This window comes from Canis lupus, chromosome 25, assembly GCF_011100685.1.
Source record: "Canis lupus familiaris isolate Mischka breed German Shepherd chromosome 25, alternate assembly UU_Cfam_GSD_1.0, whole genome shotgun sequence".
NCBI classification, from domain to species: Eukaryota; Metazoa; Chordata; class Mammalia; order Carnivora; family Canidae; genus Canis; species Canis lupus.
In genome coordinates, this window is record NC_049246.1 from 18,522,262 (window position 1) to 18,541,428 (window position 19,167).

The 19,167-nt window shown below is 34.6% G+C and overlaps 1 protein-coding gene across 1 annotated transcript in view; it reads right to left on the reverse strand.

The window, feature by feature from the left end:
- PARP4 (poly(ADP-ribose) polymerase family member 4) overlaps window positions 1-19,167 on the reverse strand; it is a 90,033-nt gene that overhangs the window by 2,763 nt on the left and 68,103 nt on the right. Inside the window, 3 exon segments of the mRNA NM_001145980.1 lie at window positions 2,456-2,588; window positions 15,877-15,976; window positions 17,691-18,701. Of these exon segments, the coding sequence (NP_001139452.1) occupies window positions 2,456-2,588; window positions 15,877-15,976; window positions 17,691-18,701 (1,244 nt within the window).

A 19,167-nucleotide genomic window follows, 5' to 3' on the forward strand; every position in this document is an offset into this window, starting at 1 on the left:
ACTCGTTTTAAATATTCTCACTAATTCAATTGGTCTTCCTTTAGCTGGTCTCTAAGCTTTTGACTGACCATCCCATACTAGTATGAAGGTTTTGTTCATATACCCCCTTCAATGTGTTATTAGTGTGCATTAATGTTATATGTTATCATGAAGCAGAAAAATAAAAACAAAAAGAAAAGTTAAAATTAAATATGCAATCAACAGGGAATAAAAATTACTATTATGAAAGCGCCAACAAACCTTTTTGCTCTCATAGTAACAGTCATATGGTAAAAGCAATGTGCTGGAATATACTTCATTATCTTTGAAAATCTTGGTTTAATACTTTATAATACTGCAATTCAAAAGTAAGTTCAAAGTTATTAATACTTGTTCTAATGGCTATCATAGTTGTGATGCCAGACAGGCCAAGATGGAGGGCCTTACACCCCTCGCCAAGAGGGTTCTTGGCCTTTTGAGAGAGAGAATTCAAGAGCAAGCCATGTAGAGAAAGGGACAAAAATTTGTTAAGTATACAAGTAAGAAAGGAGCTACTTCATAGATAAAGTAGTAGTCTCTCTTCCCAGGGGAGGAAAAGGACCACCCCCCCCTCCTGCTTCCAACAAAGAGTTTAAGAAGGTTTTTTTTTTTTTTTTTTTTTTTTTTTTAAATTAGCCAATCCTATAAGGAGGGGCTTACTCTTTAACTCTGGGTTTAACATTTACATTGGGTGGTTAGTTTTTCCATTGTTTTAGAGTCATGGAATTACCCGCAAGAGCAACCTCCAGCCTTTATGACTTTTACTGCTGGAGGGAGTGGGGTCTTGCGGTCTTCCATCATTTGTATCTTATGACTCCTTTTAAGACTTGTTGACTTTTATGTAAAGGATAAGCCTAAAAACCAAAATGGCTTTATTTTGGCCAACTTGTCTCCTAAGCCCCTCTTCCCTTCTGTCTCAGTTGAAAAAGACATAAATAGAAGAAGTGCCTCTTTGGTTGTGCCTATTAAATCAAATATTAACTTGTCAGTCCTGTCTACTAGTTCTTTGAAGTATTTTTCTTGATATTCACTTAATAAATTTCCATCTTTCTCAAAGAGTTGTTTGGCAAGCTCATGAGAAAGTGTTGCTTTTCTTAAAACTGGAAGTATAAATTACATACAGCAAAATGCTCAATTTATTATTTTCTGAGTACCTGTTTTGTGTTTGATGCTGTTAGGAATTGAGAATTTAATCAGTCTTTCTGAAAGGGTAAAAACAGATCTGCTTATTTATTTTAATTTCATCTGCAAATATGTATCTCTAAGGGATAAGAACTTTTTCTTAAACATGACTTAAAATAGATATAAATAATTCTTTAATATCACAAAATATCCAGGTAATGTTTAAATCTCTCTAATTCTCTCTCTCTTTAATAAAATGGGTTTTGTCATCAGAATCCAAAGTAGGCCTAACATTGCCTTGCCACATGTCCTTTAATTTATAGCTTCCACTCATCCCCTCTTTTTCCTTTTGCCACTTATTTCCTCACATTCTAGACATTACTGATGGGAGTTCCTGGAATAATTTAATATATTCAATCTCTTCTCTCTGGTTTCTTGTCTTTATTGTGTAAAATATTTACCTAGTTTCAAAGTCAAAAATATAAAACAAAGTATATAAGGAGAAACCTAGTTTCCAACCTATCTCTACATCCTCCCCCTATAGATATTTTTTTATTAGTTTTGCTATTTTCCCACTTCTCTTTTTAAAAATATCATGAGCAAATTATATATATATGTATATATACATATATTGTGTGTATATGCACACACATAAAGAGTGACCATTTGCATGGGGTATGGATGGAATTTTGGTAAGTAGGGAGGCTTCCTGTGTGCCTCAAAGCCTCTTGTGGTGCCAGAGGTCACCCCAAGAATTAGGAGCAAAGGCCCCAGAAACGGCTCTCTCTATACTGTCATGTTATGGCACAAAACTTTAAGTGGTCACAGATTTCTAAATTTGAACTTAGTCTTCAAAAGAAGTTATATTTGTCAAGGCAGGACTTTAAAATGTGTTTTACTTAACAGCTGGTTTGATGTATAACTTTTAAATACTTAGACATACAGTATGTGGGTTTCCATCTATATTCTTGTGCCAAGCCCTGCAATTACTGGCAACGGGCCTGGTCCCAATAATCATATTGTGGATTTTCCAAAAGCACATAGAATCAATATGACATATTGAAAAGAATACTAAACCAGGAACCAAAGATCCGAATTCCAGTGTACGCTATACTTAAACATGCTGAGCCTCGGTTTTTCATGGAACCTAAGAGGCAAAAATATTGTTCCCTGCCTATGACCAAAGAGTACAGACAAGATATTCCTTGTGAATAATTTCTCTTTGTTCTTACAATTCCATGTAGCTTCTTGTAAAATTTAGTTAAGAAATGGTCAGAAATATACGCAAATTGCTTAATACTATAATTAAAGCCACCTGGAAATGGAAGCATCATCCAACTTCATCAATGATTTGAAGACTATTCCCTTATGTTCCAATGTGGTGCGAAGAAACTGTAGCACCAGAAATGTGGCAATCAGGTCCAGGAGACGCTCTCTTCCTTTTATACCTAAAAGTGGAAAACTCTTATATTTATTGGAAACTCTGTATCTCAAACTGTGCCCATTTATAAAAGTTCTATTAAAGAATTATAATACTATTAAACCATAATACATTAGCAGATCTTAAAACTCTATAATTCTCTTCAAGATCTTAACTAGCCTGTTATTTAAATAAAGAATGAGGACGGGAAAAAAAAAAAAAAAAGAATGAGGACGAATGGAACCAGTGCCTCAGCATCCCGAGGGGTGTCAGGAAGCAATTACATCTACAGCTCCACTCTTTTGCCATGTTTAATAAACAGAAATGCATGAAGTTTGTGAAAGAAATTCAGTTTCTAGGCTCCTCCTACAAATAGTTTAGAGGAATAAACCTAAATATACAAGATAAACAATTGATACAGCTGGGTAGGTCATCATATCAAATTATGTCTAGTGATTTGTGCTGTTGAAATAAATTTCTAGACCCAAAATGAAGCTGCTATTGCCCAGGGTGCCACATCCAGCAAAACAAAACCTAGATAACTTTTGTGTCCCTGTAAAACTCCCCTTGATTAGAAACACTATATATCCAGTCAGTCAATTCCCCCAAACCAAACCAACTCTGGGTGCTATCTCACTGCCTGGTTTCTGACCTTTCTAAATATGGTCAGATATGAAACCCCAACCAGTCAACATAAGTTAAGTACTTCTTCCTTGTTTTCTGCTTGTCTCTTTCTAGAAGACCTTGCAGCCCTGTCCCCTTACTTTGTAGTTCTCTGGACTCTTGAGAGTAGATAGTGTAAAATAAACATTTTTTTTTAGATCAACTAAATTGTCTTTTCATTTTTTAAACAGTATCTACAGGTAACCAGTGTTATCTATTCAAACCAAGATATTTTACTACTTTATAAAATACCAAACTTGAAAATGAAAGTTTATGTATATTGAGCTGGAAATTAACAACCCATTTTAATTTTCTTTCTTTTTTTTTTTTTTTTGCTTACCATTTTAATTTTCCTAAATGCAAGTCACATATTTGAAATCATTTCCTATAAAAAATTAGATTTCAAGTATTTCTATTTTTCTAATCTCACGTTTCATGAAACCAAACTTTTAACATCTATCTTGAGTAGATTCAGAATAAGCCACCCTAGAACATGCTTTTATTTTGAGCTGAGGTAAAACTTTTCACCTCCCCCTTAACTGCCTAAAAGAAATGAGAAAAAGGGCTTGTATCAGGAAAAGAGCTATTATCAGAGATAACTTTTTCACTGGAGAAATGTATCTGCATGGTAAGGCAACGTCCATTTACCAAGCATTTCCTCCATTCACCTTCCTGTGAATTCTCCTGCCCCTTTGCTTGAAGCCCCGGACCTCTCTTCCTTTCCTTAGCTCAGTTGCCTGGCTGCCCTTTGAGTCTCACATCTTTGTACAGGTATATATGTGTGTACATAATAAAAATGGTTTGTTTTTCTCTTGTTAATCTTGGTGTTTCAGCCAAGAAACCAGAAGGGGAAAGGAAAATTATTTTCTTCCCCTGCCATCTTCATCATTAGAGCCACAGTGAGTTGTCTGCTAGTTTCCCAGGTAAATTATCTTCATTTAAATCTTAGATGCTTGGTATGTAGCACTGTTAACATCAGTACAACATAGCCACTTAATTTTTTTTATTATGAAATATTTTAAGCACACAGAAAAGAGAATATGATGAATATTCCTATCACTGCGTAGCTGGTCACCTTTTAACATTTTCCCACATCTGCTTCAAATTCTTCTTTACTGATTAATTGATTGAAATTCCTCTCTTTTCTTTAGAAAAAAGAATATATTGGAAAGTTGAAGCCATCTTGTATATGTCCTCCAGTTCCTAGCTCTTCAAACATAAATACTATTTGGATCTTGCAATTTGCATTCCCATGATGTATGTTGCTTTTGTTGTTGTTTTATAAGAAGTGCCTCGCTATTTTCCAAAGTTAGTTTCTAGATGTCATGTGTTCTCACTTGCTTAATTAATTAAATGTATTCTTCCTCTTTTTTTAAAAAAAGATTTTATTTATTTATTCATGAGAGACACAGAGAGAGAGAGACAGAGACATAGGCAGAGATAGAAGCAGGCTCCATGAAGGGAGCCTGATGTGGGACTCGATTCAAGGACTCCAGGACCACACCCTGGGCCGAAGGCAGGCAGGCACTAAACCGCTGAGCCATCCAAGGATCCCCCAGCCATCCAGGGATTCCCCATGTATTCTTCCTCTTTTGTATATATCTTACATATACATATTTTGTACTTTCTTCTGTCTACACTTAAAGTTTTTATTTTAATTCCAATTAGTTAACATACAATGTTGCATTAGTTTCAAGCGTACAATATAGCAATTCAACACTTTCTTATAACACCTGGTGCTCCTCCTAGGTGTACTCCTTAATCCCCATCACTTATTTCCCCCATTCCCCACCCACCTCCCCTCTAGTAATCATCAGTTTGTTTCCCATACTTCAGCATCTGCCTTTGGCTCAGGGCGTTATCCTGGTCTGGGAATCAAGTGCTACATGGAGTTGCCACAGGAAGCCAGCTTCTCCCTCTGCCTATGTCTCTGCCTCTCTCTGTGTGTCTCTCATGAATAAATAAAATTAAAATCTTTAAAACAAAAATAAATTTTACTTATGAGTAAAATCATATGGTATTTGTCTTTCTCTGACTTACTTTGCTTACTTAGCATTAATCTTTCTAGCTCCACCTATGTCATTGCAAATGGCAAGATTTCATTCTTTTTGGCTGAACAATATTCCATTGCATTTATATATATTGCATCTTCTTTATCCTTTCATGTATGTTGCTTTTGAAAGTGATCTTCAATAGACTCATTAAACAACATTCAGTGCTTATCAGTTTCAATTCATATTCCAAGAAATACTTAATAAACTTGTGTTAAATTTCTTTTATTTCTCATTTAAGGAGTTCTGTCAGATAATTTCTCTAAATACTAGAAATAAACACTAAGGCTATTTCAAGCTGAGTGCTCTCCTCAATTGACACTTTCTCATTAAAAATAAAGTAATTTCTGAGGATCCCTGGGTGGCTCAGTGGTTTAGCACCTGCCTTTGGCCCAGGGCGTGATCCTGGAGTCCTGGGATTGAGTCTCGAGTCAGGCTCCCTGCATGGAGCCTGCTTCTGCCTCTCTCTCTCTCTTTCTGTGTGTGTCTATCATGAATAAATAAATAAAATCTTAAAAAAAATAAAAATAAAGTAATTTAGAGAACATAAAATATTTGTGAAGACTCAAATACACCTCCTTTTTTAGGAGACAGTGATTTTGGAAAAAAACCCAAAATCTTGTCTTATAATAATATACAATTTTGTTTTATAAATACAAAAAGCCTTGTGCATAATATGTATATATATCTGCACATAAACCATTTATTTTAGATCATTGAGATAGCCAAAACTACTTAAAAATGACATCATTTTAGGGGCACTTGGATGGCTCAGTCAGCTAAGCACCCGACTCTTGATTTCAGTTCAGGTCACGATCTCAGCATCATGAGGTAGCCCTGTGTTGGGCTCCATGCTGGGCATGGAGCCTGCTTAAGATTCTCTCTCCTCTCCCTCTGCCCTTCCCACCTCCCACACTCCTATGTACACTCTCTCTCTCTCTCAAAAAAAAAAAAAAAAAAAAAGACATCATTTTCTTAATGCGAGAAAAAAGAATTGAATAAATTTTTAAAATAAAACAAGAAAACCAATCCATTATCCCACAAAGAAAATCAACAGAGACAGAAGAAAATATGGGGACTATTTAATTTAGAGGGTTCTTATTTTTTAGTATTACATATAAAATCTTAGAGTATTTTTAAATGATATTAATAATAAGCAACACATAATTGTTAGAAACATCATAAATAATAAAATTATAAAATGCCTAAACAATGTATCAGAGTCACTTAAAAAGTAAATTGATAAGGGGAAGGAAAGATAAAAGAAAAATGAAGAAAAAGATAAGAGAAAATTGGGTAGGGAGATATAAAAACAAATCAGGAAAAAAATCAGACATTTTGCAACTACACATAAAAGAAAAACACACATACAGAAAAATAACATAGGTAATATGAAGATATACAGAGAAGTATAGAGAAAACCCATGGGAAAGATATAGCCATAAAGGGAGCTCACTTGTTGGCACTTGTGATGCCATACTTTCTAGCTTTCCTCTTATTTCTCTGGCCATTTCGTCTCAATGTCTTTGCTCGTTCCTGTCCTGTCTGACCACTAAATATTAGCATGCCCAAGGATGGCCCTAAGCCCTCTTCCCTGTACTAGAGATCCTCTTTCTTTAGGTGATGTCATACATGCTCATGGTCCACAGCTTTAAATAATGATAGTTCTCTCAAAGTTTTTTTCAATTCTGCCCTCTTTCTGAGCTCTAGCATCATAGAACCAAGTAGATATTTCTTTCCAATGTCTGCTAGGAATCTCCAACTTTAAAAGTCCAAAACATAACACAATTATTCAGTCTACAGTTGCTTTCCCTTCTCATGCTCAATCCAGAAAATGTCCTTCCTTCAACTTCCACATTTAATTCATCACTAAAGCCCAATGTTTCTTATGAATTTCAAATATTCCCAAGTATACACATACTTTTTTTTTAAGATTTTATTTAGTTATTCATCAGAGATACAGAAAGATGCAGAGAGAGGCAGAGACACAGGCAGAGGGAGAAGCAGGCTCCGTACAGGGAGTCCAATGAGGGACTCGATCCTAGGCCTCCAGGATCACACACTGGGCGAAAGGTGGCACTAAACCGCTGAGCCACCCGGGCTGCCCACTTTTTTTTTTTTTTTTAAGATTTTTTTTATTTATTCAGAGAGACAGAGAGAGAGAGAGAGACAGAGAAAGAGAGGGAGAGAGAGGCAGAGATACAGGCAGAGGGAGAAGCAGGCTCCATGCAAGAAACCCAATGCAGGACTTGATCCCGGGACCCCGGGGACTACAACCCAAGCCAAAGGCAGATGCTCAACAGCTGAGCCAGCCAGGCATCCCTACACTTAGTTTTTTTTTTTTTTTAATTAAATATTCAGTAGATACAACAGACAACAATATATTTGTAGGGTATAAATAATATAACAAACACCCAAGTATGAACTACCCACTTAATGTATTATATTTGTTTTAAAGAATTGTAGTAAAATACACATAACATAAAACATACCATTTTAACCATTTTAAAGTATACAGTTCAGTGCTATTAAGTACATTCACATTGTTTTGCTACTGTCACCACCATTTATCTCTGGAAAGCTTCTCATTTTGTTAAACTGTAACTCTGTCCCTATTAAATACTAACTCCCCCATTCCCTACTCCTCTCAGCCTCTGACAACCACCATTCTACTTTCTGTCTCTATGAAATTGACTGTTCTTGGCATCTCATGAAAGTAGAATCATACAGTATTTGTCTTTTTGTGACTGGCTTGTTTCATTTAGCATCATGTTTTTGAGGCTCACCCATGTTGTGGCATGAGTTAGAATTCCTTCCTTTTTAAGGCTGAATAATATCCATTGTAGGTATATATCACATTAATGTCTTATAGTTTTCATGGTACAAGTCTTGCATATCTTTTGCTCAATTTACTCCTAAGTATTTTATTCTTTTGGTTACTATTGCAATCCTTATCATATTTGCTATTAAATTATGCTAGCAAAATAAGCTGATAGGTATTCTCAGATTTTTCCTAAACTCTTCAATATTTTGTATTGGGTTGAAATTATCTGTTCTTTGAATATTTGGTAGAAGATGAGAAAACCATTTCAACCTAGTGTTGTTTTTATTTTTTGTTGGAAGGTTTTAAACTATTTTTTTTAAGATTTTATTTATTTATTCAGGAGAGACACAGAGAAGGCAGAGACATAGGCAGAGGGAGAAGCAGGCTCCTCGCAGGGAGGCACCCAGGCATTCCTAAATTAATTTCTTTAATCATTACAGAATGATTCAGCTTTTCTATTTTTTCTTTAGCTGGCTGTAAAAAATTTATTTTTTTCTAAAAATTCATCTAAGTTTAAAGCCTTATTGGCATCAGGCTGTTCATAAGTTCTTGTTATGTTTTAAATCTCTCTACCACCTTTCATTAAGTACCCCCTTTTATTCTGAGTATTGTTTATATGCTTTCTTTCTCTCTTTTTTGCTCAGTCATGCAAGAACTTTGTGATTTTTAGTAATCTTTTTTAAAAAAACTTGACTTCTTTTTGAATTTTTATTTTATTTTTTTTGCTTTGTGTGTGTGTGCATTTGTGGTTCTGTACAAATTTTAGGATTGTTTACTCTATTTCTGTCAAGAATGTCATTGGAATTTTGATAAGGATTACTGAATCTGTAGATTGCTTTGGGTAGTATGAACATTTAAGCAATATTCCTCATCCAAGAGCATGGAATATTTTTTTATTTATTTGTGTCAACTTCTAATATCTTATAGGTTTTATGTACAGGTCTTTTACCTCCTTGGTTATATTTTGTTCCTAGATATCTTATTCTTTTTGATACAATTGTAACCGGGATTATTATCTTTATTTCTTTTTCTGATAGTTCATTATTAGTGCATAGAAACACAACTAATTTTGTGTACTGATTTTATATCCTGCAATTTTCCTGAATTTGTTTATTAATTCTAACAGTTTTTTTGTAGTCTTTAGGGTTTTCTATGTATACTATCATATCATTTGCCAATAGAGACAGGTTGTACTTCTTCCTTTCTGATTTGATGCTCAAGTTATTTTTAAATTTCTCTTTTGATTTCTTTGGCCTATTGGTTGTTCAGTAACATGTTTAATCTCCACATATTTGTAAATTTTCCAGTTTTCCTCTATCCTCTAGAGGTATTATAGTTTTACATTTAGGTATATCTTCCATCTCAAATTAATTTTTGAGTATGGCATGAAGTAAGGGTTGAGGCTTTTTTTTTCCATTTGAAAATCCAATTTTTCTAATATCAGTTTTGAACAGTCTTTCCTTTATCATTAATTTCATTGGTGTCTTTGCAGAAGATCAATGGACTAAATATGCAAGTCTCTATCTGAACTTTCTTTTTTTTTTAAAGATTTATTTATTTATTCATGAAATACACACACACACAGAGAGGCAGACACAGGCAGAGGGAGAAGCAGGCTCCTTGCAGGGAGCTTGTTGTGGTACTCGATCCCGGATCCTGGGATCACCCCGGAGCCGGAGACAGACACTCAAGCACTAAGCCACCCAGGCATCTCTCTATCTGAACTTTCTATTGTGTTCCATTAGCCTACTTACCTATTTTTGTGTCAATACCATACTGTAGGATTATAGTCTTAAAATTCAGGTAACTTGTGTACTCCTACTGTCATCTTCTACTGAAAGATTATGTTGGCTATTCTAAGTTCTTTTGCATTTTCATATAAATTTTAAAATCAGCTTGTCAATTTGTATCAAATGTGTATCTCTTTCTGGGCTTGCTCTTCTGTTGATCAATTTGTCTATAATGTCATCAATACCACACTGTCTCGATTACTGTAGCTTTACAGTAAGTCTTAAAGTTGCATAGCATTAGTTCTCCAACTTTCATTTTTTTAAGATTTTATTTGTTTATCTGAGAAAAAGAGAGATGGCACATGAGCAGGGGGGATGGGCAGAGGGAGAAGTAGGCTCTCTGCTGAACATGGGCCCCCCCGACATGCGGCTCCATCCCAGGACCCTGAGATCATGACCTAAGCTGAAGGCAAACGCTTAACTGATGGAGCCACCCAGGTGCCCCTCCAACTTTCTTCTTCAAAATTGTTTTGGCTATTCTAGGTCTTTTGCCTCTCCACATAAACTTTAGAATCAGTTTGTCCATATTCATAAAATCATTGCTGGGATTTTGACTGGTATTCTATTAAATCTGTAGATCAAGCTTGACAATATTGAGTTTTCCTATCCATGAACCTGGAATATCAATCCATTTATTTAGCTCTTCTCTGATTTCATTGATCATATTTGTAGTTTTCTTCATATAGCTCTTATATATATTTTGTTACATTTGTAATTAATTGTTTAACTTTTGAGAGTGCTAATATAAATGATATTGTGTTTTTAATTTCAAATTCCATTTGTTCTTTGTTGGATTATAGGAAAACAACTGACTTTTGCATATTAACCTGTATCCTGCAACCTTGGTATAACTTTTAGTTTCAAGAGTTTTTTTTTACATCATCTGCAAATCTGATTAAAACTATTTTAAAGTTTTTATTTTAATATCAGTTAAGTTTCAAGAATTGTTTATTCTTTTAAATTTTCAACATAGACAATCATATCATCTTTAAAAAAAGAAAATTTTAATTTCTTTCTTCCTGATCTGTATATCTTTTACTTCCTTTTCTGACCTTATTGCATTAGCAAGGACTTCCAATACAATATTAAAAGGGAGTGGAGAGAGGAACAACATTTGCATTGTACCTGATCTTGATGGAAAAGCTTCTAGTTTCTCACCGTTAAGTATCATATTAGCTATAGGGTTTTAAAAATATTTTATTTATTTATTCATGAAAGACACAGAGAAAGAGAGGCAGAGACATAGGCAAAAGGAGGAGGCTCAAGGCAGGAAGCCCAATGTGGGACTCAATCCTGGGACCCTGGGATCACACCCTGAGCTAAAGGCAGAGGCTCAACCGCTGAGCCACTCAAGCATCCCTATATATATATATTTTTTTTAATAGATAGTCTTTACTAAGTTGAAGAGGTTCTCCTCTATTCATTGTTTACTGAGAGTTTTTAGCATGAATGAGTGTTGGATCTTCTCAAGTGCTTTTTCTCAATGTATTGATATATCATGTAGTTTTTCATTTTTATTTTGTTGACGTAATAGATCACATTAATTTATTTCCTAATGTTGAATCAGCCTTGTATACCTGTGATAAATCCTACTTGGTCATGGTATTTTGTTATATTTATACTTTTTTGGATTCAGCTTGCTAATATTTTGTTGAGGATTTTTGCATTTATGTTCCTGAGAGATATTGGTTTATGGTTTTCTTCTCTCGGAATGTCTTTGTCTAGTTTTGGTATTAGGGTAATGTTGCCCTTATAGAATGAGTTAGAAATTATTCTCTCAAAAAAAAAAATTATTCTCTCTGCTTCTATACTCTGAAAGACATTACAGAGACTTAGTATAATTTCTTCCTTAAATGTTTTGTAGAATTCACCAGTGAACTCATCTGGGCCTGGTACTTTCTGTTTTGAAAGGTTATTAATTATTCATTCAATTTCTTTAATAGATACAGGTCTATTCACATTTTCCATTTCTTCTTGTGTGAGTTTTGGCAGATAATATCTTTCAAGGAATCAGTACATTTCATCTAGATTATCAAATTTGTGGGCATGGTTGTTCACAACTTTGAATCCATAGATCAATTGGGGAGAACTGACATGTTCACATTATGAGTTCTCTAATCCCATTACATTAAAATTTTTCCCCATTTATTTCAATCTTTTAAGAATTCTCTCAATAATGTTTTGTAGTTTTTATTTTAGAAATCTTGCATACCTTTTAAAAAATTTATTGTTAGGCATTTGATATTTTTAACACCATTATAAATGGCATTTTAGGGGATCCCTGGGTGGCTCAGAGGTTTAGTGCCTGCCTTTGGCCCAAGGCATAAACCTGGAGTCCTGGGATTGAGTCCCAAATCGGGCTCCCTGCATGGGGCCTACTTCTCCCTCTGCCTGTGTCTCTGCCTCTCTCTCTCTCTGTGTCTCTCATGAATAAATAAATAAAATCTTAAAAAATAATGGTATTTTAAAATAGCAGTTTCCAACTATTTGTGGCTAGTACATGGGATTAAAATTAATTTTTGTATTTTGACCTTATATCCTTTGACCTTGTATCAGCTTTTGTTTGTCTTTGGTTAATTTCCTTAATTTTTTAAAGTTTTTTTTTTTGTTACTTAATCTATATATCTATATAGGTATATTTTAGGTCCTTGTGCTTAGTGTTCTTTTTTAACTAGTATGGTTGACATACAATGTTATAATACTTTCAGGTACACAACAGTGATTCAATAATTCTATACATTTTACTATGCTCACAACCATACAGATGTAATTACCTTCTGTCATCATACAATGTTATTACAATATTATTAACTACATTCCTTATGCTGTACTTTTCATCTCCATGACTATTTATTTATAACTGGAAGTTTGTACCTCTTAATAGTCTTCACTTATTTGTGCATCCCCTCTAATCCTGTTCTCTCTGGCAACTGCCAGTTTGTTCTCTGTATTTTTGATTATGGAAAAAAGTTTCCTTTATTTTTAAAGGATCTTTTCTGTTGGATATAGAGTTCTTAGCTTATAGGTTTTTCTTTTTTCTTTCAGCACTTTAAAGATATTATTCCAGGGACACCTGAGTGGCTCAGCAGTTGAGCATCTGCCTTTGGCTCAGGGCTTGATCCTGGGATCCCAAGATCGAGTCCCACATTGGGCTTCCTACATGGAGCCTCCTTATTCATCATGAATAAATAAATAAAATATTTTTTAAAAATGATATTATTCCATTATCTTTTAGCTTCCATTCTTTTTTTAAAAAATATTTTATTTATTTATTTATTTATTCATTCATTCATTCATTCATTCGTTCGTTCGTTCACAGGAGACACAGAGAGAGGCAGAGACATAAGTAGAGGGAGAAGCAAGCTCCTCACAGGGAGCCTGATGCAGAACTCAATCCCTAGACTCTGGGATCATGTCCTGAGCTGAAGGCAGACGCTCAACCGCTGAGCCACCCAGGCATCCCTAGCTTCCATTATCTCTGATGTGAAGTAATTTAAAATTCTTACAGATGTTCTCTTGACTCTAATATGTCCTTGTTTACTGTTTTCTTTAAGATTTGTCTGTGGTTTTCAGCAGTTTAATTCTGGTCTACTTAAATGTGGTTCTATTTGTATTTATCCTGCCTGAAGTTCTACTGAATTTCTCAGATCTAGAAGTTTATGTCTTTCAACAATTTTAGAAAAAATTCAATTTTATTTATTCAAACATTTTTCTATTCCTTCTGAGATCCCAATTACATGAATATAAAATCTTTTGATATTATTCCACATGTCCTAGATTCTCTTCTTTTTTCATTCTGTTTTATTTTCTATGCTTCAGTTCAGATAATTTTTAAAAAGATTTTATTTATTTATTTATTTATTTATTTATTTATTTATTTATTTACTTACTTACTTACTTATTTATTTATTCATGAGAGACAGAGAGAGAAAGAGGCAGAGACCCAGGCAGAGGGAGAAGCAGGCTTTCCACAGGAGCCTGATGCAGGACTCGATCCCAGACCTGGATCACACCAAGTCAAAGGCAGACACTCAACTGCTGAGCCACCCAGGAGTCCTGGTTTGGATAATTTTTATTACCACTTTATATTATTATAATTTAAGTTACATGATCTTTTTGGTTTTGTTTGTTTTGGTGCATTGTGCTACTAAGCCTATCCAATACCTTTTCATTGAAGATATATTTTTTGGGGATCCCTGGGTGGCTCAGCGGTTTAGAGCCTGCCTTCAGCCCAGGGCGCGATCCTGCAGTCGCAGGTTCGAGTCCCACGTCAGGCTCCCTGCATGGAGCCTGCTTCTCCCTCTGCCTGTGTCTCCACCTCTATGTGTCTATCATGGATAAATAAATCTTAAAAAAAAAAAGATATTCCACCTATTTGCTGAGATTCTCCCATTTGTTCACTCATTCTGTTCTTTTCTGATAAATCTTTTACTATACTTATAATAGCCGTTTTAAATCCTTGTCTGCTAATTCCAACAACTGGGGCATCTGTAGGTCAGCAACTATAGGATATTTTCTCTTAGATTATAAGTCATATTTTCCTGCTTCTTTGTATGTTATTACATTTTCATTCCAGGTTGTATATTGAAAACTGTGGAGACTCTGGATTACATTATGTTATTCTAAAGAATGTTGAGTTATTTCTGGTGATAGTATCCTTTAAAAACTTTGTTTTAGGTTTTGTTAGGGTGGGCCTATTTTGTTTTTCCCTTTCATCCTGTGGGACAGTCTTTGATTATGGTTTATGGTCCTTTTGACCCTTTTGGGTTTTAGTGGAAAACTTGAGATGTTTATAGATTCTAATTTGCTATAAATTAAACACTGAACTCTGTCTCCCCAACACCTGACAGCAGCTGAAATCTTTGCTCTGCTCTTTTTCTTTCTAGCTGTTGCTTTTTTCTGGATTCCCTGAAGTCACATCCTGTGTATGTATGGGTTAGGGGAGAATCAACAACCTGAGGGAATTTGAATGCATATTTCAGAGCTCCCTGCTCTGTGGCTCACTCCTTCCCAGGATTTTCACCCTTAATTTCCAGCCACTTAGGCAGCCTTGAACTGTGACCTCTATGTCATTATCCTATTAGACTTTCTGTTTCAGTTCTAACTTCTCATATGTCTCGTGAACTGAGAATCATCTTTGGGTGAACAGCTGGATAAATGTAGAGCTCATCTCATTTTCTTTCTCTTTTCAGGGATTTGGTACCCTCTAGCTTCTGCCTGTTCTTTTTTTAATTTTTTTTATTTTTTATTAAATTGCATTCCAGGCCTTAAAAGAGTGGTTTTATTTTTATTTATTTATTTATTTATTTATTTATTTATTTATTTATTCATTCATTCATTCATTCATTCATTCATTAAATATATATTTTTAAAGATTTTATTTATTTATTTACGAGAGACACAGAGAAAGAGAAAGGCAAAGACACAGACAGAAGCAGGCTCCACGCAGGGAGCCCGACATGGGACTCCATCCAGGGTCTCCAGGATCACGCCCTGGGCTGAAGGCAGTGCCAAACTGCTGAGCCACCGGGGCTGCCCTATTTATTAAAGATTTTATTTATTTATTCATGAGAGACACACAGAGAGAGACAGAGAGGCAGGGATACAGGCAGAGAGAGAAGCAGGCTCCATGCAGGTAGCCTGACATGGGACTCAATCCTGGGATTCCAGGATCATACCCTGGGCCGAAGGCATATGCTCAACCGCTGAGCCACCCAGGTGTCCCTAGAAAATAATCTTTATGTTAAGTTACTGAAATTTTGGATTTTTAAAATAGAAGTTATTGTTATTTATGCTAATTAATTTTCACAGGCAATATCCTAATTAGTGATAAAGATATGACTAGAATCTAGTCCTCTGTTTCCTTTGATGGTTAACAAATATAATTCCACATAACTTACATAATTAGCACATTGGTACACTAGTTTGCAACAAAATTTACAACAGTTAAGAACATGCCATTTAATTAATAGAAAAATGGTGACTTACCCAGAGATCTAATGCCTTTTTGTTCAAGAAAGCTGTTTAAAATATTTATATTAAGATTTAATATAAATCCTAGTTCTGGTGTAAGCTTCCAGAAGCCATCCTATGAAATAAAAAAAAAAATTAAGCCACATTATTGAAATTTAATTACATACATAAGATATTAATGTAATAAATAATGTTTCCAATGATCTCATTTCAGTTTATTAAGACATTTCTAAAATTTTTATTATCAAACATTTTATCTTTATTATTTTTTTAAATCAATGTTTTTTATAGAACTATAAGTTCTATTAGTTCTTGATATACTAGTGACACAATATTGTTGGGAGTCTCAAAAAATACTATGGACATTATGTATCAGGTGGCACTTATAAATGGTGTTATGTGTTTTTTTCTTCTAGTAATGCTTTGAACTGATGTTTCTCAAACTTTTAAGTAGCAGATTCCTTTTGATCAACATTAAAAATGTGCCTTTATGATGTCTGAAATATGAAAATGACATTTTTTTACTAAATATAAAATTGTAAAAAAAAAAACAAAAAAAAACAAAAAAAAAATTGTTATGGTGAATATGGTCTTTAAAAATACTTTACTTATCCTCATTGTCCTCTGCCCACCATACCCAACTTTCTAAGGCTGATGTTTATTACATATTATAAGGTGGTTGTAAGCCTGAACATGGGGATCTTGAACTTGAAGTAGATCGACTCCAGGTCTCAAGGCAACTGATAAAGGGAGCAGAAAGGAGAGTAAGGTCATAGGCAGGTGCACAGACTCTATGGCAATAATTTGAAAAATAAAAGCATTGATATAGGCTAACTAGTATTGAACTAGTTCTAGATGCCAGGTTTTTGTTTTTTAAAAAACCTTTTTAGCCAGTTCTTGTGGAAAATCTTTTATTATATCCACTTTGCAAATGAGGATACTGAGGCACAGAGAAGTTTAAGCACCTTGTTCAAAGTTGCACAGCTAACAAGTAGCAGAGGCATGATTTAAGCCCCAACAGTTTGGTTCCAAAGCCCACAGACAGCAGTATCTGCTATACTGCTTCCAACACTGCTTTCATGTACATTCTTTCAGGTAAAAAATAAAAGCTGGGCAGCTGTTATTATCTTGTTTAAACCTCAAAACCACTTTATGAGGTAGCCATTATTATCATCCCCAGTATATGGGTAAAGAGCCTGAGACTCAGGAAGGTTATCTGACTTGCCTTAAATCACAAAGCAGTAAGACTGAGGCACAAATTTAGTCTCATACTAAATCAAGTTGCTTTTTTCACTTTATATCAAAACAAATAATAATATACGTGAGGCTGGGTCTTAGTACCAGTGCAGGAACTAAATTTATTGGGTGTTTATTAGCTTCACAAATGGAATGATAAACTGTAACACAATCTTACATGTTGAGTCATATTCCCAAGACCATATGTGAACTTCACAATGAGATGTTTACATGATTGTAATTCATCTATCTGTTCTAGAATCTAGGAAATCAAGGTGTTACCCCATGACCCACCCAGGGGTGCTAATATTCAACCAAGGAATATTAATATTCACTTGCATGATATTTTGGCCTAACAATTAAAAGTAGATAGATAAATGCCATCATCAAGCAACTGTATTGTTCAATGACTTTTTTTTTTTAAAGCAGGATTTTATCAATGAAGGAAGCAGTGTGTTGATTTACATTCTTCCACAAGTCACTTACCTCACTAATACACTGGTAAACATTTCAATGACCAGCTACTTTGAGTATTTCTGTTCTGAACTATGAAGCTAATTAACCATACACTTAAGGGTAAATTAGACTAATACCTCAGTTTGTAGACTGAAGAGTTCAGTCCAAGGCACAAAATTCATCCAGCTTTGTTCATCTTTTTGTGACTGAAAGCTTGCAGTAAAGTTACTTCCTCTTATATCAAATTTTGCCGCTTTTTGAAAACAACTACTTGTCAGAAATTCTGGTGTTTCATTATTTTCTGTTGCAAAAAAACATTCATAACTTGAAGGTGATGAAATTCTGGCAGAAAGATCTGTGGAAGAAGACTCCAATTCAGTGTTAGCAAACAGATCTATTGGTGGCTTGTAACTGGTGCTCAAAGGAACTACAGAATTTTGAAAATAAAGAGGAGAATCAGAATGGTAATGAACGTCAAACCCTCTGGATGGACTAGCAGAAGAAACTCTTTTAGGAAGAGACAAAAAAATATTTGGCTGCAGAAGAGAGTCCAACTCATGGGAAATGCTACCAGAATTGTCGGTCTTATGGCTTTGAGAAGTTTCAGGTAGATTAACCTCTCTGGATTTAAATGAGGCACCTAAAAGAGAAGAAAAAGCAGAGGATCCAAAACGTGGGGAAGGTGGTCTGGAAGGGGTACGTGACTCAGGGGTAAAGTCACCCAAAAAGTCAATTTGAAGGTCTTGGTCATTCTTAGATGGACCAAACTGTTTGAGACTCTTAGGACAAGCAAAATGAGCCTTTTTATGACATAGGTGGGGAGGATGAAGGAAACTAGTACCAAAAAAGGGCTGAACTTCCAAACAGGCTGAACTATGGGCAGCAGAAATGCTATAACCAGCCGGTTTTAGGAAAGGGGCAGCTTCACAAATTGGTAGTTTAAATGACTCAGAAATTCTGGTGTCCAATGGCTTTTCCACATCTCCATGTTCAATATTGACTATTAAAGGTTTTTCTGATAGTTGGGAACCAAAATCTTCCAAAACATCCAAATCTTCATAATATTCCAGCCGAGATAATTTAAACTTTCTGTTCGTCAAATGTGGTTGTGGCAGTTTTTCTTTCCATTCAAAGAATGCTGAAAAAGGCTGTCCAAGAGGGAAAAATATAAGGTAAGGAAAAACACAAAATAAAATGAACAATCAAACATACTTCCTATAGTTGACTTCTGAGTAGACAGACATGTAATCATAATCGCTTATCCTAGAGCACTGAAAAGAGTATATATTCAAGATAATTTAAATACAACGTCCTACTTATATAGATACAAATCTTATATAGAGATTTGGAGAGAACAGCAACAATAAATACATCTTCCTTTCTCTATATTCTTAGTGTGCTAAAATTTTCAATACCCCTCATTTTATACAAAAGAAAAGTCAGCACTATAGAAGTGTCTTGTTCAAGATTTTAAAATTAGCAGTATCATAGTGTGTAATTGGCCCTAAAATAAACTGATAATTTGAAATAAATTATTCTGGTCTTTTATTCTGCTGTTCAGAAATATTAAGGAAATGGGAAAACTGAAAAAAAAATTTCAAAAGCTTTAAAATA